General features: G+C 41.6%; 1 protein-coding gene across 1 annotated transcript in view; it reads right to left on the bottom strand.

Annotated features, from left to right (window-relative positions):
• The window catches only part of CMTM8 (CKLF like MARVEL transmembrane domain containing 8), a gene marked incomplete at its 5' end in the record, with an annotated part of 44,185 nt that extends 21,228 nt beyond the window's left edge, over window positions 1–22,957 (bottom strand). The window contains one exon of the mRNA XM_080610348.1: window positions 22,787–22,957. Within this exon, the coding sequence (XP_080466474.1) occupies window positions 22,787–22,957 (171 nt within the window). The remainder of the gene's footprint in view (window positions 1–22,786) is intronic.
• Between the last annotated feature and the right edge of the window lie 332 nt (window positions 22,958–23,289).

Here is a 23,289-nt window from a genome sequence, read left to right as displayed (position 1 = left end):
GGGTGGTATGGAGAAGGGAACAAAAGACTGGATTAGGATTTACAAGCAGCACCCAGCTAAATTTTCAGGCAGAAAATAGAAAAAAAAACCCAGAAGTGAGTGGTATTAAAAAAAAATTCAAAAGAATAAAAACCACAATACATAACCAAATTCTAGAATCCATTGCCACAGGAAACATCATACACATTCCTGGAAGACAGGCTGGCCTTGTCTGCATATATTATGTATATACACATAGCCAAGATGTAACCTTCAGCTCTGGAAATTCCTAACCATGCAGTTTGCTAGGAGCTAGAAAACTACAGCAGAGAAGAATAGTGCTGTATGTGGTTGCTGTTACACTCCTTCCTAAGTTTGAAGCATTAGTCATTATCAGAGACTGAATATTGGACTAAATAGACCACTGACAAGACCCATTACAACCACCATTACTAACTTCTGATTTTAATCTGCCTTACTTTCCTGCAAGAGACTCTGGCAACCAAGTACTGGAAGCTGCAAAAGTGTTAATAGAATAGGATGAGATGACTACATGCCACATCAATACACCATTTGTTTCTAAAGTAGGATTACAAGGAATAAACTCAAACAATGGTGAAGAAACTGGTTTGAATTATATAATCATAAAATCTATCTTCTTGGCAGAGCAGTGGTTGATCATTAAGAGGTCATTAAAATGTGTACAAAGCATAAAGATTGGTCCTTGTCCCAGGGCACTTTCCACATTAAATACTTTAAAGGTTTGAGGGCTGGATGCAGGAGCACACTACTGTTTACTGATGCCTGTAACTTCTAACTTAAGGCTTGCATTTTGCCTGAGGATCTGAACACGCAGAGACATTTATATAGGTTATTGTGTACTATGCATATACTAACTTGTGTACCCTTGCTAACATAGCGCTACCCATCATTTTATCTACACAGACATCAACTCATCTTTGCCCACAATGCTTTATTATATGATGAAAGTATCTTTATGCAGAATACAGTGTGATGGGCATGTCCCAGGTCAGTCAGGAGAAAGACGGGCCACCACCAGCCTCATAGGTGCTGTACTCACTGGGAATGCACTAGGGTTACTACTATCAACAGCTCCATCATGGTCACTGTTTAATGTAAAAATAAAGAAGGATGGTGCAAAATGCCACTGAAGACAAACAGCCTGACCTAAAAAGCACTCACTCACCTCTTCAGAAGGGCAGTTGGAAGGCAATGACCTCCACAGTGCTTACCTCTATAAACATGACCTCTGCAAGGAGACCACTTGGCCTCTTATCTAACAATCATGAAGGATGTGAAGATTTGCTGCTGCTCCCTTTTCCTTCTATTTCAGGAAGGTCTGGCTGAGGTAAGGATTACTTCCACTACCTAACATTTCCCAAGAAAAAACACCTTGCTATTGTGCAGCAATGCTGTTGATTTCAAATTCACCGTCTCCACAGTTTCCTGACAGTTGGGAGAAGTGATATTGCTACAGCAAACATCATGATATCACAGAGCTGGGAATTACTGCTTTGCTCCTCAGCAGCAGAGAACGAAAATGTAAAGCAATAGCATTTTAGACCCAAACCCAAAATAATCTGCCTGAAAAGGCAGATTATTGAGCTACTTTCTGAGGACGTTTTCACTTAATACTGTTTTCAAGTATAAATTCTAAAGTAGGCAATTACAAAGAAATTAAGTCACACAGAGACACACATCGAACTGGATAGCTATGTCTTTGTTTCCTAGTTGCTTTTGCGCAGCCTCTAGGGGTGTTTTTTGGGGGAAAAAACCTGAAGATTCACTACAAACACTTTCAGATTTAAAACTAGCTAGTTATAAATCATTTAGGTAGGTGAAACTACATGGTTAAATATTTTTGCATTTAACATTCAAATATTAATGCATTTTGGAGCTTTGAGTAGAAGTTATCGCTGATTTCTTTAAGAAGTCACATTCACAAATTGGTCCTCTGAACAGTCCTGTCCCTGTACAGGCAGTAGAGAAGCAAAAATACATCTTATATGACCCACATGAGACAGAGGGTAATTCATTGAGTTGATTTGTGATGAGTCTTATCATCAAATTAATACAATGCCATATGATTTAGATTGATTTAAATGTAAAGTATCTTCATACTACAAAATTATGTGTAGATTTGAGAGCTCATATTAGTAGGGAACATCAACTACTTGGTGGGAAGACTTAAAAGGAAAACCATACTGGCAGGCTTTTTGAATTCTTATTTTGAGACTTGAAGCTGAGATCTGGAGAAAGGAAGTTTCCTCACATTTAACAAGAATTTCAATTGATGAATTTCATACCTCTTCTCAAGGCAGAAAGAGTTTCAAGAGTGCAGTTTAACTGTGGGATATGATCTGGATCCTTCCACTCCAATAAGGAACTGCTGGGTATGCTCAAGTGGAAGAGGAGAGTTTATAGGTCATGGAAGGAGGGGCTGGCCACTCGGGAGGAATATAAGGCTGCTGCTAGAGGATGTAGGAAGGCAGCTAGGATGGCTAAGGCCTCCTTAGAATTAAATCTGGCAAGAGGGGTCAAGGACAACAGAAAGAGCTTTTTCAAATACATAGCTGATAAAACTAACACCAGAGGCAAGGTTGGCCCACTGGTGAATGGGATGGGTGCCCTGGTGACAGAAGATACAGAGATGGCAGAGTTATTGAATGCCTTCTTTGTCTCTGTCTACTCTGCCGGAGGCAGTCCTGAAGAGCCCTGTACTCCTGAGACCTCAGATGAAGTCAGGTCAATGGAACAGTTTGCCTTAGTCGATGAGGAATGGGTTAGGGACCAGTTGAGCAATCTGGACATCCATAAATCCATGGGTCCAGATGGGATGCACCCGCGGGTGCTGAGGGAACTGGCAGAAGTCATTGCTAGACCACTCTCCATCATCTTTACCAAGTCTTGGGAAATGGGAGAGGTGCCTGAGGACTGGAGGAAAGCAAATGTCATTCCAGTCTTCAAAAAGGGCAAGAAGGAGGACCCGGGTAACTATAGACCGGTCAGCCTCACCTCCATCCCTGGGAAAGTGATGGAACACCTTATCCTTGATGCCATCTTAAGGCATGTCAAGGATAAGAGGGTTATGAGGGGCAGTCAACATGGCTTTACCAAGGGGAAGTCATGCTTGACCAACCTCATAGCCTTTTATGAGGAAATAACATTGTGGATGGATGATGGCAGAGCGGTGGACGTGGTCTACCTTGACTTCAGCAAAGCATTTGACACAGTCTCCCACAGCATCCTCATAGCTAAATTGAGGAAGTGTGGCCTGGATGATCAGGTAGTGAGATGGACTGCGAACTGGCTGAAGGACAGAAGCCAGAGAGTTGTAGTCTATGGGGCGGAGTCTAGTTGGAGGCCTGTATCTAGTGGAGTGCCTCAAGGGTCAGTACTGGGACCAGTATTATTTAATATATTCATCAATGATTTAGATGAGGGAATTGAGTGTACTGTCAGCAAGTTTGCTGATGACACTAAGCTGGGAGGAGTGGCTGACACGCCAGAAGGGTGTGCTGCCATCCAGCGAGACCTGGACAGGCTGGAGAGTTGGGCAGGGAGAAACTTGATGAAATATAACAAGGGAAAGTGTAGAGTCCTGCATCTGGGCAGGAACAACCCCAGGTTCCAATATAGGTTGGGGAACGACCTGTTAGAGAGTAGTGTAGGGGAGAGGGACCTGGGGGTCCTAGTGGATGGCAGGATGACCATGAGCCAACACTGTGCCCTTGTGGCCAAGAAGGCCAATGGCATCCTGGGGTGTATTAGAAGGGGGATGGTCAGTAGGTCGAGAGAGGTCCTCCTTCCCCTCTACTCTGCCCTGGTGAGACCGCATCTGGAATATTGTGTCCAGTTCTGGGCCCCTCAGTTCAAGAAGGACAGGGAACTGCTGGAGAGAGTCCAGCGCAGGGCGACAAAGATGATTAAGGGAGTGGAGCATCTCCCTTATGAGGAAAGGCTGAGGGAGCTGGGTCTCTATAGTTTGGAGAAGAGGAGACTGCAGGGGGACCTTATTAGTGTATATAAATATATAAAGAGGGAGTGTCATGAGGATGGAGCCAGGCTCTTCTCAATGGCAAACAATGATAGGACAAGGGGTAATGGGTATAAACTGGAACACAAGAGGTTCCACTTAAACTTGAGAAGAAACTTCTTCTCAGTGAGGGTGACAGAACACTGGAACAGGCTGCCCAGGGAGGTTGTGGAGTCTCCTTCTCTGGAGACATTCAAAATCCGCCTGGACACATTCCTATGTAACCTTATCTAGGTGTTCCTGCTCTGGCAGGGGGATTGGACTAGATGATCTTTTGAGGTCCCTTCCAATCTCTAACATACTGTGATACTGTGATACTGTGATACTCTAAGTGTTTTTGGGAGGCATTCCTTGGCTGGAGGAGATGGCAAGCTTAACATACTACCATGTGGCTGGTTCACAAACACACAGTTTTTCTAAGAACTGCTGCAGGCTTTCAAGCTCAGTAATAGAGGTGTATTTCTGGAGGTGAAGATACAGTATAGCACTTGTGCTCTGAATACAATCTCTTTTTACTTTTACTTATTGAAGCTGTAAAAGCTCAGAAGTAGATTTTGAGTTCAAAAGATACAGGGTCATATGTGTGTGTCTATATGTGTCTTCCCCAATGTGGCTATTTATTATTATTTTTATTACTACAACTACCACTCTTTCTTAATGGAACACGATGGTAGGAAGGGTATGCTCAATAAACCCATATTAAGTGAAGTGTTCTTCTACCCTGATCTTGCCTCTTCTATCTACCTATAAAACTTTCCTTTGTAAGAAGTTTTATAACACTCTATCTTACTTTATCCTATCTTTCCTGAAGGGATGCAGCTCCTGAAGGTAGAAAAATACCAGTCTCTCAATAAATGGCAATGATTTGTGTAAGTTACTTTTAACATTTGGTGCATGTGTCCATATCCACCCACAAAGTCATTCTGCCATTATTTGTACATTAATAAAGTGAACTATTTGTAAAAGAGAATTCCTAACAATAGCTACTTCTCAATTATGACTGATTATTTATGTACTCCACTTTGTTTAAATGGTGTCTACGTTCTTCAAGAGAACAATGCTGTATACAGCTGCTTTATTAATGTCACTGCCTCTGTTGCTATTTTTACATCTCCATCTTCCTGTTAGGCCATGTAAATAGAGATGCCTATAATTAGCGGACACACAGCATTGTTTCACAAATCTTAGCAGTTACATTAAAATAGAAAGCTAATTACTTCTTTGGGAATAAACTGTATTTTGCCCTATACTTAAGATACACAATCGTAAAGCCAGACACAATGCAATGGAGAAATCAGAGTACCTGCTAAAAAAATTATTGCTGCATTCGACAGTTATTTAAACATGAGGAAAATGTTAACTGTTTATTCAAAAAAAATATTTTTTTTAGAAAGAAAGTATCTTTTCATTTCCAGTTGAACACCACAGAAACTGGTGTTACTCAATACTGATTTTTTTCCTTCTCTCTGTGGGACAAAATCCTCTGGTCACCAGAAGTTGAAACAGTTCCCCTTGCCTGACAAACAGAAGACATGAGAAAAAAAGTGTGCATCCAGATCTGTTGCTGTCTGCCTATTTAGAAGCTTACTGTACCACTTGATTATATCTATATTGAGTTCCAAATACAAAAGTCCAACCCAAAGAACAATTATTGATATTTTTAGATAAGATTAAGACTTTTGCAAAGGCTGATCCACAAGTTATAGAAGTACTTAGCTGAAAAAATCTTTTTTCCTTCTGTGGTAAAATTGTTTTATTTCCTGAATACATTTTGCATTAACAACATAGAAGAACAGCATGCCTATAAATATATAACATTTGCATATGCTTTTTTGTGTTCACAGACTTCACAATCAGGAAGGAACATTTTTGCCTTGTGAGCAATGGTATAAAGACTTCATCCTACAACATGCTTTTTGGAAAGAGGTGACATCTTGGCATAGCCATTGCAATGATAAGATTCCTCTTGTCTCTAAATAAGCTGCCATAATGCCTACTCCTCCCATTGTTGAAAAACCTCAGCCTCGCTTCTCATCTGGATTTGTCTTGAAGTCAGTTTCCAGGCATGTTATTTTCTTAAATCTCCATCTATCACTGATACATCAAAGATAACTGTACTAGGAGCTGTATTTAAAATTGTTGACAACTCAAATAAGCATAACATTGCTTTTGCCAACAAGCTATGCTTCACACCCCACACCTCCCTGCTTTTTTTCTTGTCCTCCTTCACCTCTTTTTTTCTTTTCATGGTAGTAGCAAAAAGAGTTTACTTTGAAGAAATCAGGAACAGGGCTAATCCAGAATTGAGTTTTCAACAGAGACCTATTCAAGAGTTGTTACCGCTGTCCAACAGTTACTGTTTGCAGAGAAGTTTAGGGTACAAAAGCAACTTTAAGATGAATAATTATACAGAAGTGAAAATATTAATGCCAGAAGAAAAAAAAAATTAATTGGACAAACACGTAAAAAGACACTGTAATGCTTTTAGAGAAGCCCTTGTTACCCTGCTCCACAACTTGATTTTTAAGGTTCTGAAGAAAAACAAAATGGCCACAAGCCTGAATACTTCCCACAGCCTGTCTGCTCTCCATAATAAATAATCCAGTGGTGCACGCAGCAGAAGAGAACAAAGTAAAAAGCTCTGTCAGATACCTGACACTTTAAATTCAAGGTACCAAAGTCATAAATTAAGTATATATGCCTGTGTGTGAGGCAGGGTATTACGTTCTCCAACTGCTTCAATGGGCCTTGTGTAAACAAAACACAGAACAACAGGCTGCAAGGGAAAAAAAAAGTCTCCATTCAAGAAGAAAAAAAATTCAGGGTCTGAAGATTTTGGTTTATTCAGATTTAAATAAGAGAGCAGAAATGATTTAATGTCCCTCAAACATCTGCTCTGCTTTTCTGCTAGAGGTTGTTGCTTTGCAAGGACGACTGCATACAAAGCTGCTCCTGAATTATCACACTCTGTCCAGTGTACCGAGGTAAACAATCACTGGTTTGAGGTATCACATACACTAACCTGTGAACTGCAGTGAACAGCGAGGCGTGGAGACCTTTGCAGCTGTCTGCATTTAAGAGCTACCAGACTGAAACCAGAACTTCTGTATTTGCCTCCCGTAATACATAAGCACAGAAAAGTCAAAAAACAAGCAGGAACAAGTCCTGCTTATTTGCTTCTCTCACTGTCCCCACAATACAGCTAACAGATTTTGAGTTTTCAAACATTCTAACTTCCATTTCTTTCTCTAAATCTGTTTTTCCAACAGATGTCAGAACTGCTGCAAACTACAAGGATTGCTATAGATTAGTGGATCTCCCATGCCTGAAAGTGTTTAAAGCAATTACATCTCATAGTAGAAAGGTATTCCCCGTGCATTCTCCTTCTAGCTACTCTGCAGGCATAGCACTTTGCTCTGAGAGACGAACATGTTGTTAGACTGAAAACTGGTACAACCCCCAAACATACCTAGCAAAGCGCACCTGCAGTCCTAACACAGCTTAGAATTTTGCCTTAAAATTGAGGCAAATTTCCTCAGCATAAGATCAAAATATTGGTGTAAAGTATAAGCACTGCTTGCTTCCCATTCCATCCAACCTCCCCCATCCCCTGCATTACAGAAGCTGAGAAAGCAGATCAGGACACCGGCTCTGTCACAGAGCATGACCTCATGCACAGGCACAGACTGACTTGTGAGAATAACAGACAAGGCCATGAACCACTGGCAGATGAGTAAGGCAGATAAGTACAGGGCAGTCACTTTGTCAGCCTTCAGCACCAAGATTTGCAACTGCTTATCAGTCAACTGCCTCTGCAGAGCCCAGGTCACAGTGCATCATGGTTTAAGGTGAAGGGAATTATGACTGGGTCAGCAGCTGGTTCAGTGGAGGTGGTCACATCCTGACCTGGCAAGCAGCTGGCAGTCCCAATAGCCAAAAAATGCAGCAACTCACTTTGTCAAAAGCTATCTGCATCTGACCTGCGATTTATTAGCAGTAAGTGTTGCAGCCGAAGTTATAAGGAGGAGAGCTCTAGGTAAGGTAATAAAAGGCAAGGTGCTGAGTGGGTACAGGCTGAGGGTGCTCTCTGGGCCAGCAGCAGGCTCCCTTCCCACCCAAGTGGTACTTCTGTAAAAACCCAAACCTTTTCCTGTAGTTCTGTTTATATTCTACCATCCCAATATATACAATCAACTAAATTGTATTTACTTATCTAACTGCCACACCTTTTCCCCTTTCTCCTTCCTCAGATTTGTATCACAGTTTTCTTCTGCCCAGTATTTTCTTCCCTAGAATAACAATAATGCAGATACAATAATGAGGTGTTACCAGCCTTTGTTCGAATACTCTTTGTTGAGTACTTCAGCTATTTACCTCCCACTCAGAAGTTCCTGTTTTCCCACTGAGAGGGGCAGGGAAAGGCCTGAACCTGTACAGTGATATGGCAGCTTTTTGTTTAAAAGGTCTGTGTGCAGTCAGAGATAGACAGTACATTTACACCCCACCCCACCCCCCAAGCACAATATTACTAGCTTCGAAGCAAAGAGGGAAAATTTTTAGAGAATTAAAAAGAGATTTGACAGCAAAAGTAGGATTTTTGCAGGTACTCTTCTTTTCAAGCTACCAACTGTGGCAGTATCTAAATGCTCAATCCACACACATTGAAATCTCAGCCCACTATCATGAAGTGCACACAAACCCAGAGGCATGTAATGTAATCTCCTACTGTCAACAATATTACAGGTCTTAGCAAATAGAACCAAGAAAGCAGAGAAGAGTTAGGCCACTGAAAGGCATCCCCAACTGGGAGCTTTGCTAGTTCACACAAAGGGAAAAGGAAAAACACAGCATGCATAGGGATTTGCCTTTGATACAGAAGTTGTATGTCATGTGATAAGGCAGAAAACCTATGAGGGACACACACTGGACTGAAGAAACACGTTTATATTGAAATTTGTGATGTTAAGCTGTTTTGACACCTAGGATTTAACAGTATCATGAGGTAATGGTGATGTGCATGTAACAAAATGACCAAAGATTCATCACAAAGTAAGATATCTCCATGTACTATGAGATACATGACTACAGGGAGCTTTAAAGGAATATGGAAATCAGACATTTGGGTTATAAAAGGGCATGTCTGAGGAATGGATTTGCTCAGCTTCCCCTTTTATCATCTATCAGCTACTCTGTTCAAACCAAAGAAACTGTGCATATTAAACAGTTAAATAAACTGGTAACAGACAGGGCTTTGAGCGGGGAATTTTGGTAACAAGTGGGTTAATTGTGCCTTTCATTTTACCCAGAGTCAGTGTTTGCACAGTAGGCCAACTCAAAACAGATAAAAAGTGTTAATTAGGCTCCTCCTGATCTCAACCTAATTTGACAGCAAGTACTCTGCACAGGGGTATTGGGACTTGGGGGTATTGGTCAATGAGAAAATGAACATGAGCCGGCAGCGTGTGCTCACAGCCCAGAAAACCAACCGTACCCTGGGCTGCATCAAAAAGAGCGTGACCAGCAGGTCGAAGGAGGTGATCCTGCCCCTCTACTCTGCTCTTGTGAGACCTCACTTGGAGTATTGTGTGCAGTTCTGGTGTCCTCAACATAAAAAGGACATGGAACTGTTGGAACAAGGGCCACGAGGATGATCAGGGGACTGGAGCACCTCCCGTATGAAGACAGGCTGAGAAAATTGGGGCTGTTCAGTCTGGAGAAGAGAAGGCTGCGTGGAGACCTCATAGCAGCCTTCCAGTATCTGAAGGGGGCCTATAAGGATGCTGGGGAGGGACTCTTCATCAGGGACTGTAGTGACAGGACAAGGGGTAACGGGTTCAAACTTAAACAGGGGAAGTTTAGATTGGATATAAGGAAGAACTTCTTTACTGTGAGTGTGGTGAGGCACTGGAATGTGTTGCCCAGGGAGGTTGTGAGTGCTCTATCCTTGGCGGTGTTCAAAGCCAGGTTGCATGAGGCCTTGGGTGGCATAGTTTAGTGTCAGCTGTCCCTGCCCATGGCAGGGGGATTGGAACTAGATGATCTTAAGGTCCTTTCCAACCCTAACTATTCTATGATTCTAAGATTTCTTATTAAACTAATCCATGGAGCTGGCAAAAGAAACAAGTGGGGAAAGTTTCTGGGCATACACTTTTCTTCAGCGCTGAAAGGAAGGAACAACGGAACTGCCCCTTTACCAAATGCTAACAAGTGGATAGGAAATGACTATCGGAAAGGAGCTGATGATCTTTAAGAGCCCACCAAACAATGGAAGCACGGATTAGCCATACAGCCTTCCGGGTAGGTAAGCTTTCATGTTCAGGTTCATGTTCATTGCATGTGCAGGTACATTGGGATGACTTAAATCAATGGGAAATTTGCAACAGGTTTTAACAGCATCACAAACTTATTCATTATAACATTATAGCATTCATTATAACCTCTTCAAAACAACATTGTTTTTGTACATTAGATCTTAATCTGATTTCGTTCCCATCAACTCATCTGTTCTCTATTTGCATCTCTTCTCAGGGTCATCTTGTTTGTGTACACTGCCTAATCTTACAGAAACAGAAATGACCACAAGTCAAAATAAAGTGTTCTTCTAAAATGCGCTTCTTTACCATGTTTTCTAACTGAGAACTAAACTGAAAAGGCATTTTGAAATAAAGCTCAGGTTTGTAAGTGAAAAATACTTCAGCATAGTTTGGGGAGGGTTGCTTTGGGTGTTTTTTTTTTTTTTAATTTTTTTTTTTTCTGAGGCTAGCATTACACTGTCCAGCTTAATAAGAAAATTAAAAAATAGATCTAACCAAGCTTCGAGAATTCCATCTTTTTTATTGGTGTGTACTCAGTTTAATTTTAACTTGGGCTGGTAAAACACTTTCTAAGAGACCCCATCTCACCTTTAATACATTATCTTGATTTACTTACTTCAGGCAAACATTTGCTAGGTAGTTCTCAGTTACTGCATAAAGAGAATGTCAAGTTCTTTATACAAGTGTCTGGTCATGTCTCATGATTGCCAATGTCTAGAAAGAAATACCAAGCTTGAACAAAATGTTTGGAAACCTTACTTTCCTACCCTTTGTGCTGAGAAAATAAAAAGGGAAAATTCTTTGGATATACGGAATTGAACAATGAAGATGTAATCAGTAACATAAGAAGTTGTTTATCATTATTCCACTCTTGATAAGTCTCATCATTCAATTATAGTTCTATAGGCCTGAGTCATATGTTTGAGACTGGTTTTGTACATCCTCAGATGAAAGTCACAATTCAAACACAAAACACCACAGAGAAGTCATCTCTTCAAGTAGATTATTACTTTCCTCTTACACACTGCCTTGTAAAGTTAAGTCCCATCAATGTAAGAATCTATTCAAGAGAGTAAAATAAGAATTGTGGTTTTCCAAAACTAAACATAGTAGTTTCCCAATGACAATTGTTTTTCTGTTCAGTACTAATTCCATTTTACTTTAATTTGATTATCCAGACTCATTCCTATGCATTAAGGGAAGAAAAAAGTACATTAATAATGTATTTATTTGTACTGTGCTACATGTTAGTAACAGCACAGGGAAGGAGAAATATTTTAATCTTGCAGGTCAACTGGCAATCCACAGTAGTAAATAACTGCTGTAACTGTATTGCACAGTCCAATGAGTTTGGCTTATGTACACAGCAAGGTTTTCAAATATCAATAATAAACCCAACAGAGATCCTGCTTTTCCATGCATCCCAAACTTCTTATACTGAAGAACTTTTCAGCCTTTTTCTAAAATCTTTCATTGAGGTTATCACAAGATTGTGGTAGGTCTGACAAAACCCAAGTCTGTCCAGTCTGCTCTATGCCTATGGCTCAACCAAAAGCATTTGTTTATTTAAAGAAAAGCACATTCCACAATGCAAGAACCAAACACAGTATTCCCCAATAACCTCCTAAATCACTGTATCAGTATTTCTAATACTGTTCTAAAATACTACAGTATTTTTCATAGTTTTGTCCACCTAAAGCTTTATGAAACCATTAAAGATGAATGCCTCACACTGAGCAGAGCCTGTTTTTTCAGTTGCCTCACACCTCCTCTCCTAAGAGCCCATTATGCCAAATTCTTATAGTAGGAGCTGCATCTTTCTACGTTGACTATCTATGTCAAATCTGAAGAAGAGCAGACTGGATAAAGATCATGCAAAGCAGGCCTCTGCAAGTTGCCCTGAGCAAGAAGGCTTGAAGGAATGAAGGGATAAATCCCCGCCCCCCTCCCCCCCCCCGAATGACAAAAAACCCCATCCAACAAAACAAATCCACAACTTGGAAGATTTGGACAAAGAGGCAGAAGAGTGGACAAGAGAGAAACAGGCATAAATACATGTTGATATCCTTTCAGTTAAGTATGCAACACCACCAGAAATAAGTACTTCACGCATCTTAATTCTTCATTAGTTATGAATACATTATAATCTGTAATTATATGACCACAGACTTTTCCATTCTCCACAACACCTGCATGCAGCAACAGAAGGGAGAGCCTTCTTCAGAACTAATGCCTTCCACTGTTTCGCTTTCTCTTTGTTTACTTGTGTGGCATGCAGACTTGCTCCCTGCCAGCAACTCAGAGCTTTATATCTGCTTGGGCTCTTTAAAAGTACTTTGTTACCTGAATTAGCTTGCAGGTCATTAGTAGACTATTAAACGCTTTTCTGAGATAAACAAGTATGGTATCCCAATTTTACAGCCAGTGCACTAAAATTAAGGTCAAGAGTACTTCTTGCCAGATTTCACTAGAAAACTTTTCTCCTTCCATAGCACGCAATATGGCACTGCATTTTGCCTCTTCAGAACTTAGCTCCTACTGACTACAGCCACAACTGCTATTTCTTTTGCATCTCAGATCCAAAATTAGGGGTCCAGAAAACAAGGACAAAAGCAAGCACACTGAAGCTTACTTGCCTTTATCTAGCATCCCATGGTGCAAGCGTAAGATGAAAGCCAAATTTTCCAAGGAAGCAATTAGCCAGGAGACCATCCTTTCTTTTTGAATAATCCCTTTCCTTACTCACAACATGCTTTCCTCCCTGTATGCTGTATGTACAGTATCCTGGTTACTCCCAGAGAAACTCTCCTGTGCAATGACTATGACAGAAGTTTCTTCACAAAAATAGCATGACCAAGCAAGTTTTGACTGGCTTCCAGTGTCTGCACACAATCCAGTATGAAACTGCCAGGGTAAGCATCAATTTTGGTATTTTAATGGGCAAGGCCTTCAACTATACTATTTTTTTAATGGTCTCATCAGTCCCTGTTACACACACAAACTCTCTGAAACATGATGTTACTGGTAGCAGGGTACCACATGGTTTAGAAATTAAACTAAACCCAAATCATAGAACCATAGAATAGTTAGGGTTGGAAAGGACCTCAAGATCATCTAGTTCCAAACCCCCTGCCACAGGCAGGGACACCTCACACTAAACCATGTCACCCAAGGCTCTGTCCAACCTGGCCTTGAACACCGCCAGGGATGAAGCATTCACAACTTCCTTGGGCAACCCATTCCAGTGCCTCACCACCCTCACAGTAAAGAACTTCCTCCTCATATGTAATCTAAACTTCCCCTGTTTAAGTTTTAACCCATTACCTCTTGTCCTATCACTGCAGTCCTTAATGAAGAGTCCCTCTGGGACATCCTTGTAGGCTCACTTCAGATACTGGAAGGCTGCTCTGAGGTCTCCACGCAGCCTTCTCTTCTCCAGGCTGAACAGCCCCAACTTTCTCAGCCTATCTTCATACGGGAGGTGCTCCAGTCCCCTGATCATCCTCATGGCCCTCCTCTGGACTTGTTTCAACAGTTCCATGTCCTTTTTATGTTGAGGACACCAGAACTGCACACAATACTCCAAGTGAGGTCTCACAAGAGCAGAGTAGAGGGGCAGGATCACCTCCTTCGACCTGCTGGTCACGCTCTTTTTGATGCAGCCCAGGATACGGTTGGCTTTCTGGGCTGCGAGCGCACACTGAAGACGGCTCATGTTAAGTTTCTCATTGACCAACACCTCCAGGTCCTTCTCCGCAGGGCTGCTCTGAATCTCTTCTCTGCCCAACCTGTAGCTGTGCCTAGGATTGCTCTGACCGAGGTGTAGGACGTTGCACTTGGAAATCAATGCAGATGCCATTATTTTGGGGTGGTTTTCTTCCCTTCTAGGGATTGAATAAAAGCACCACCCTCCCCAGCATGTATTACAGTTATGCTCTGAGCCTGTAGAGGGCAATTGTTCATTTGTTTATGCTTTCCAACCTACAGGAGTAGTAGCAGGCATCTAACCACTGATTCACCCTCCCCTCCCCTGATCCTTGTCAGTCTACCCTACAGAGGCTGTCTCCACTTGGAGATAACGGAGCCTGATATTATCAGTTGAAGTATCATTTTAAAGACAGACACATTGCAGAGGTTTTCCTTACATTAGAGGCTTCTTTTTTTTTTTCCCCTGCCCTCAATGCTTAATTCCTGCCTGCAGCACTCTCTGGATCTGCATTTTAAAGTTTCTCCTACAGTTTCTCAAAACCACCTTCAGCTGTTACCTACTGCAGGAGCTGCAGACTTGGTAATAGCACTACTGTTGAATAAAGAGGACAGATGCTAAAATACATATTAAAGAGACTTTCATGTAATCACTATACACACATGCAGAGGGAAGGGAAGGAAGGCGGTTACTGTCTGTATAACTTCCAGGCTAAATAAATGGATTCTGTGCAAAACAGTGGCACCTTCAATATATTTAAAACCAGACCTGGGCATAGCAGTCACATTTAAAGCTCATAATATGAACAAGTCTGTTTGAAGCAGAGGTTCTTGACCCTTGTCGTTGTGCACATCAGGCCATCAACTAAACACAAGCAACAATTACCAGAGTAATCTCAAAGAGGCTGCTTTCCCCACATGGCCTCTTTCCAGTCCTACCTAGGATTTTTCAATATATTTAGTCTTTGTAACTAGATTATGATGCATCCAAAGACTGACAACATCTTGCTGATTATTACCATGCATACTCAGTTCTACAAAATCTGATTTTAGAGCATCTCATATCAGATCAGAAACATTGTGGCTGCCCAGAACAAACTGCTGGGACAGCATCACTGTAATAATGCAAATTTGTTGAAATTGGTTTAGTTTTGCTTTGAAGATTTTTGTCTCAGCAAATTTGTGTTTGCATCAACATCATCTGCACACCCATACTTTGCAAAAAGGAACAGTGTAAACACCCAATATTGTGCTCTATTGGCAGAAATGCAGTCCTGACCAGGACTGATCCAAGTCTGCATAGCAAAGTTCTAGCAAAGCCTGGATCCACTATTAATGAACACTGAACCAAGACCCAGCCTTTTACAGTTCACTAACATAAGCTTAACACCAAACCTTTCTTGGACCAGACCCAGCTGCCACTAAAAGTGGTGACTTGATTCTTTCCTTACTCAGTGCCTTCTTTACTCAAGTTTTAACAGTCTTACACCTGAGCTGCTCCTTTCAGAGGCAGGTGAATTGGTGCCAGCAGCTTCCACAGGAACTGGCTCTGGCCACATGAACAGAAGTTCTTTGCCAAAAGTCTGATGGATGCTAAACTCTGTTTACAGCTATTTATTTGACCCTAAAAAAGAGGGCTTGGTCCTCTCTGCAAGACACACTTTCTGCTGCTCTTCTGGAATTGGAACAAGTGCAGAAACACCACACTGTTACAATATGTACTTTATCCAAAAGGAAAACAAAGTTAAATATATACATATAAGAGCAGTATCATTAGAAACACAATATATGACACTGTAATTCCCAGGAGAGAACAGAAAAGAACAGCAGGCTGAATGAGAAGACACTCATCAAACAACAGCAACACACCATAATTCCCTCTACACTTCCCACTCAGAAAGGTTCAGAATCCCCAAGAGAATTTTTTTCTCTGTGGTTTTAAGAATTCAGTTTTTAAGAATCATCCTTGGGCCACTGCTGCTCCAAGCCTGTCTGTTGCTGTTATGCAGTCAGTGCAGAACATAGCACAGAGCAGACACATCCACAAGTTCCCCAGGTACACTGGACTGCTCCCAGAACCCTAGGGCAGGAAATGAAAGACATCTGCTCTTGCTGTGGAAGCAGCACTTTGTTAATGCTTAAGACCAGGAGTCAGAAGCCTGCTGGCCATTTGTGACTGTGCAAGAGTACTGTGTGAATCACACTCAATTAACCTTCTTGTTTGCATTCTTTCCCTGCTTGCATTCTTACTACTTGGCCAGCAAATATATCTCTTCATCATACATGGCATGGAAAATGTTTTTTAGATAGGCATAGACTACTTTAAGATCCTCTAATTTGAAGTCTTAACATTGTGTAATAATTCAGTCCAAGAAGGCAGGAATCCCTATGCAGAAAGAGGAAAATAGAATATAACACAAGGGTAGGAAAAAAACCCCAACAAACCAGCAAACCAACAATTACAAAGAAAAGAGTCAGAGACAAGTCCAGGATTTATATCCTTTCTAGGACAAAACATAACATCAATTATTTCCATCACTTACTGTATTTGACAATATCACTGTCTTCACAAGCAACTCAGTTCCCATAATGCAACTACCCAGGGATATAGGACTTCTGGGGAAACAAAATAAAAAGTCTTCCATATGATTTTTATTGGACCAGCTGGCATAGCTAGAAAAGGCAGTTTTCAGGGATGCAATCCCAGTCTTCTTCCAACTATATTATCTACCTTTGTCCTTAGAACCTGATAGTTTTAGCTTCAGCACTCATTCTCATGAGTCACACACCCAGGCACAGCATCATGCAAAGCTCCTAGGAAGCTGTGCCTATTCCACTAGAAATAATGGGAAGATTGCATGTTTCACCAACATACAGACTCAGGCGGCTTTAGCCACGCCCCTCCCCCCCCCCCCCGAATCTTTAAAATTAGCTTTGTAAGTACAAAATTCTTGTATGTACAAAAGAAAGAAAGAAAGAAATTGTTTTCTAGTGTTTGGGAGGGCTGAAGAAAAACGAACCCTATTCACTATCTATCCAAGAACAAAGCTGATGTTTAAGTATCTCTTTAAAGCATTCTTCTCGTGAAGAGATAATGACATTTCATACATATTCTACCTTAACCTTGAGTTATTGATAATATTTTGCATATTTGACCTTTTGTAAAATACCTGCATTCAGTCCAAGAGGCATTTTCACCCTCTTGCCATATCAGTCCTAATACTGTTTCTATCTGTGCTTGGAGCTCATTCCAGACAGCACTTTCCAAAGCTTCTGTCTTCTTGTGTCCTCCAAACAGTTCTCTCTTCCCAAGGAAACATCCTGATCTTGTCCAGGAAACCAAAAACCTTTAAGGAAACAGAACTTTAAACAACTATATGAGAACTTTAAACAACTTCCTAGAGGAAGACAGAAATCATGTAGATGTATTTCCTGCACTAAGGACAGCTAAACTAAGGGTTAGCATCGGAACAACACAGCACCTAAAAAAGGGAGAACTGAAACCTGACTTCAGTGAGAGTTTTGTCTATCAGGAGCAAAGGAGAGAGCTTAGACTTTATATTGCATGAGGGGTTTATTCATGCACAGGAAAATGAAGTTAGCGGATGAAGTGACTGACTAGAAGAGGATACTTTATTTTCATTCAGCAATACAAAGTGTATTATTTTAAGACCATGCATATGTACATCTCCTCTAGGTAAAGCACTTATTCAGCATGTCAGAAAGTGCCTCAAGTTTTCTCAGCTTCATGCAAGCAGGGATGCTATGACTGGAGTAAAAATTGCATTAAAGAAAAAACAAAGCAAAAAAAAAAAAAATCTACTATTCCTGATAGAAGAGAAAGTCTTGCTGCTACTCAGGTGAGGAAAAGGGCTTTATGAAACTCCTTCTGTGCACCTCAGGGCTATTCCAAGAACTGGGGGTGCAGGAGGAGCATGGAATCTATATACAAAACTCTGAACTGCAGTCAGAGAGGGCACAAGACCGGAAGAGAAAGCTAAATACAAGAAGAGCTTTAAAAACAAAGTAAAACTTTTGTCTTTCAGCTTTTCCATAGTACATGGTCCCACTCTATTCTGTTTTTCTTAACATTTATTACTTTTATTGATAACTTAATTCAAAATTTGAATATTTGTAGATTATTTTGGTGCATCTCAGAGGAAAAAAAAAGGGGGAAGCCTAATGAATAAACATTTGGACATACCCAGCTGTTCTGGATTTGGTAACCTCAATATCTTAAATTTGACATACCTTTCAATATCTATTTAATATTCAGAGGCTCACCACATTACTAGAAGAATAAATAAATCAACAAGATTTCTTTTCTGAATTAATCCTTCAGAAATCTTATATTTGAATAATAATGAAACAGTGATCAAAATTATTTTCCTCATCCAGAAATGTAAATTTGAACCATAATTTTATGTGGTGCTAATAATGTAAAGACTTCAGGCTTCTATTTCAAGTACATATCTTATTCTAAGCATTTCACTCAAAAATAAAGAAATGCAACTGTAATTACCATTTACTATAATTTACAAGATCTCACTTGCAGCAGTAGCATAACAACCTTCCAAACCTTTCCAAGCTATGGAGTATTTGCTTTGTTAAGGACACAAGCCTTAAAATTACGAGGGTAAGTTTTAAGAGACCGCATCTAGCAATACACCAGTGTGAAGCAACAATCTGAAGTAATTGGTGTCATCATGGTAGAAAGTAAATATTTTTATAACTACAACCATAGCAACCACAAAACTCTCTACCTCTCCAAAGTGATCCACAATGTTTGACTTCAGAAGCTGATTTAGAGGTCTGAGGAAGTATCACTACCCATCATTTATCTTGGCCATAAAATACCCAGGAAGACAAATATATAGCCTTTCTGGGCCATCATTGTACAGAAAAGAAACACTCAAAAGAAGTCTCTGGAAATGGCTGTACTCTCTTCTTTTCAAACTACAAATCCTTCTGGGGGCTGGGTGTTACACTATAGAAATTAGTATCAACTATCTTCTATAGGATGTATTTTTACTGAAGTGTCAACCCAGGTGATGGACATCCAAATTGAAGACTTTATGTAACACTGCTTATGTCTTATATACTAGTTTTCACCAATAGATTGCAGTGTGCCTTACAAAGATTTGTATCCACATTCCATGAAGAGATAAGGCATTCAGAGAAGTTAGATGCAGATAAATTCATTGTCAGTAGTCACCGGCCAGCTAAGGCCAGTGAATCCAATTCTCCAAAACCAGAATTTCCTGCCCTGTTCAGCAAGCATCATTACTTCAGTAAGAAGTATTTTTGATAAGCCAGTTCCCAAATGACTCTTCTCAGAAACCCAGTAGCATTTTCTATTTTCCTCTTTGCACTGAAATAAACTAACCCCAGTTCTTCTCCAGTGAGTGGCAGGAAACCTTGTACGCTCTCTAGTCACAGAGGCAGATGTAGAAGGCAAAGGAAATCTGTCAGCACCAGGTAATTTAGCCCACACTTCAGGCTGCGTTCCTGGTTCATTCATACCAGATGTGTGCAATGCAACACCGAATGCATTACAAAATTAAACTGAACCATGTTTGGGTACATGACTCTATTACTGCTCAATATGCACAGTCAATCTCATCCTAGATTTATGCTGGCTTAAAGCAGCTATATAAAGAAGAGATAATACTTGATCCATCATAAAACCTGTCTTTATAAAGGTAACTCATTTTGCACAAAACTGGAAACAGCAGACTGAGTTAATGGTGGACTAGTGTTTTGCAGCACTGCAAAGAATCTCTTAGTAGAAGCAGTTAAGCTGAATTTACTGTGTCATTAAACCACAGCACACGTGGAAATCCATGTGGCAGTTAATTCATCTTCACAGCACCCAAACTAGGGAAGTATGAGCAAAACCTGATCTAGATCCTTCATTTAAGAGGCTGTAAGATTTAATAATGCGCTTTTCCATTCTCTTTGGTTGAAGAATAACACAGATTTGCCCTTTGCCTATACAGAGGAGAGAGCTCCAGTTTCAGAGCCAGGGGTGACAGACTGTGCTCTTCTTGCTCATGCATGTCATTGACTGACAGCAGCAATAACCAAATATTTATGCAGCCCCACAGTGCAAACTCTCAGGACATGTAGCACTGTTGTTTAACACCCCTAGCTTAGCTTTAACATAGTATCCTAATGAAGATGGAGGGGGGAGGGGTGCCTGGCAGATGAGTAGCTACAGTAATAACAGATATTACTAAACCCAGCTCTCTTCCCTGTCTATCTTGTGAGTGTCTCCAGAGCAGGGGCAGAAGAAGCAAACTTACGCTCTTACCACAAAATGATCTGTCGGGCTCCAAACTCATGAGGTTGAAATTCAGACACACACATGAGTCTGCCCTATTTGCAGGTTTGCAGATCCTTAGCAGAAAGATCATGCTCTGAGCTGGGGGATCAGTACTGAGGGTCAGAAATAACTCAAAGAGCCAATTTGTGCAGACAGGCTTCAACTTTTATATATACAGGATTATCAGAACAGTCAGGAACTGACTGATTTAGAGTACAAAAATCTGTTACAGCTGAATAGGCACAGCCAATTTTGAAACAGATCCTGTGTAAAGCTAGTAATGCTCTCTCCCTTAAAGCCCATTTTCTCCCAGAATAAAAAGAACATACACAACTGGTGGAAGAGGCTTGACCAAAACCCAGTACCAAACATCTATATGCACACACACATACATAGAAACATATGGATTTTAATAACAGGTTTTATTTCAGTTAATTCCACATCAAGATATTCACTAATACATTTTTCTTTCCCTTTAATTTCACAGAACAACAGCTGTTCTACCTGCTTTAAAAAAATAAGTGAAGAACCAGAAGTATTTCCTCAAAGGCAGTATCTAGCAATACTCTGCTTCTGTAGGGCCTGCCTTTCTGCTTTCAGCTTAGAATTAAACCATCCTCCATTCTCTCAAATACATCATCAAAACCCAGTATAAGTTTATCTACATTAGAGACTTCCGTTAGCTCTTTGGAGTTGGCCAGAAACTACACATCTTCACATTGTTGATCAATAAAAATACGTATGTGGAAGCCTGTAATGAAGGCAAAACTCTACACCAGCCTGCGAAGTTAGGTAGTGCTGAAGTTCTTTCTGAAGCTGGTAAACATGTTCTCAAGTGCTTACGAAACTTAAACCAAAGCTGGCTCTAAATGTCGATATTAACGAACTCAACATCAGTGGACTCAAACCTTTCAAAAATGGTAGCTGAAGAATAGTTCTATAATTATTCCAGGAGTCAGGAATGGCTGATAGAAGTCCCCCTAAACCCCATCATCACTCAGTTTAGAAAGGTAAACTATACATATATCACCACCTGTCAACACAAAACCAAAAGCACACTTCCAACAAAGAGTAAGCAAGAGCATGTCTATGCCCTATGATCATGTAGCTCAATGTAGTTGCAGCTGATGGAATATTAGCAGGTTGGCTGAATATACCACATTCCAGCAGGGCCTGGGAAAAGCCCTGAGCACCTCTAGTTCATAAATGAAGACTTTTTTACTCACATATCTACCACAACCCTTACAGTGCCTGAACTGAAACCAGCCTACAATCACCTACCTGCTAAATATCGCCAGAATTCCCGACCATGCTGGCCTACAAGGTACCCTGTAGCAGGCTCTGACTTCACACTCTCACCACTACTGTCCTGCACAGTGGCTGGCATCTCAATGTACATCCTCTCTCTCATGGCACTGTTCCTGCCTTAGGTCCTACACTGTACTTCTGCCTGAAGCTTCACATGGTTATTTTAACTTTGAAATCAGCAAAACCAACAGTCATTCCGCTGCTCTGGTGAAGCACAATGTTTTCAAGCCTTGAAAATGAATCTGGTCAGATAAGTTAATCCTTCCAACATCATCAAAGCAAAATCACACTGGAAACTCAAAAAATTCGTAGGGGCAACCAGCCCTTTAAGTTCCTTAACTACGAATCGTGTAGATAAACAGACTTGAAAGAAACATTGGCTTTCAGTGGAGATGCTGAGTATCTACTGCTTAACACGACAAGAGTAGGCAGGCTTTAAGTAGAAGTAAGACCCTTCTACAACTACGGTTGTGTTGTTAGTACGAACAGTACTAAAACAAGGGACTAAACCCCATACTTCCTGGCCCTCTGTACATTCATTTGCACATTATAAAGCACCTCCAAAAGTAACACCATCAAAAGGTGTTAGTTCATATCCCGCTCTGCACAGGTATATCTAATCACCAAGGGCATAAGGAAATGTTTTTTACTGACCCACAAAATGAAGATAAGTTATCTAATTAACTTTTAAGTAATGGTTATCTATGCGCTATAAAGTACAAAGTGTATAAAACCAATGCAGTCAAAGAAAAGCCTCCAAAAAACAGTTCCCGGTCTGCCAAAACTTATTTTTCCACTACGAGAGGTGATGATAACGCAAGCACTGCGGGAGACTAAAAAGACAATACGTGCCCTGTGTTACTTTTGCATGTGTCAATAGTTTTGGGGCAGGAGCGCTGTGTGTATCCTTCCCTACCTATAAAGCCGCCCTTGTTTCCTCACCATCCCTTCCCTTCGGACCCACAGAAGCCGCATCAGGTGATGAATCGAGGGCAAACATCCCAACCTCCAACCCACAGCGGGGACCCCAAAACCTGCCCCTCTGCGCACCCCCCGCCCCGACTCCTCCGCGGCAGCCGGCCGCCCGGGGCCACTCACGATCTCGGTCACCATAAACAGCCCGGGAAGCGTCCGCAGGAACTCCCTGTCGTAGGCAAGGGTGCTGGAGCTGGCCGACAGGTTGGCGGTGAAGGAGCTGCTGGTGGTGGTGACCGTGTGGGACCGAGGGCGCGGCGGCTGCTCCTGAGGCTGCGACACCGGCGGCTCCATGGTCGGCGCCGCGGGACTGCTCCCGGCCAGCGCCGAGCCTGGCTGCGGGGCGGAGGCAAAGCCGACTGCCTCCTCACGGTCGGCGGGAAAGGGCCCGCCGCCGCCCCGCTTTGTGTAGCCCCAGCGCCGCGAGCAGCCCCTCGCCTCAGCCCGGCGGGGACTGTGCTCGGCGCCCGACCCCAGGCAGAGGGGCGGGCCTGGCGGGGGGTCACCCGCCCGGGAGCCAGCCCAGCCAGTCCGGAGCTGCCCCTCGGCGGGAGCGGGGCGGACAGCTTATGGGCTGGGGACGGGCCGCCGAGGCCGGTGTGGGGGATCTTGGCCCTGGGTTGCCT

The sequence above is a fragment of the Psittacula echo genome (assembly GCF_963264785.1).
Source record: "Psittacula echo genome assembly, chromosome: 2".
Lineage (NCBI taxonomy): Eukaryota > Metazoa > Chordata > Aves > Psittaciformes > Psittacidae > Psittacula > Psittacula echo.
The sequence above is the reverse complement of the archived record's forward strand: the minus strand, read 5'-3'. Positions and strand labels throughout refer to the sequence as shown.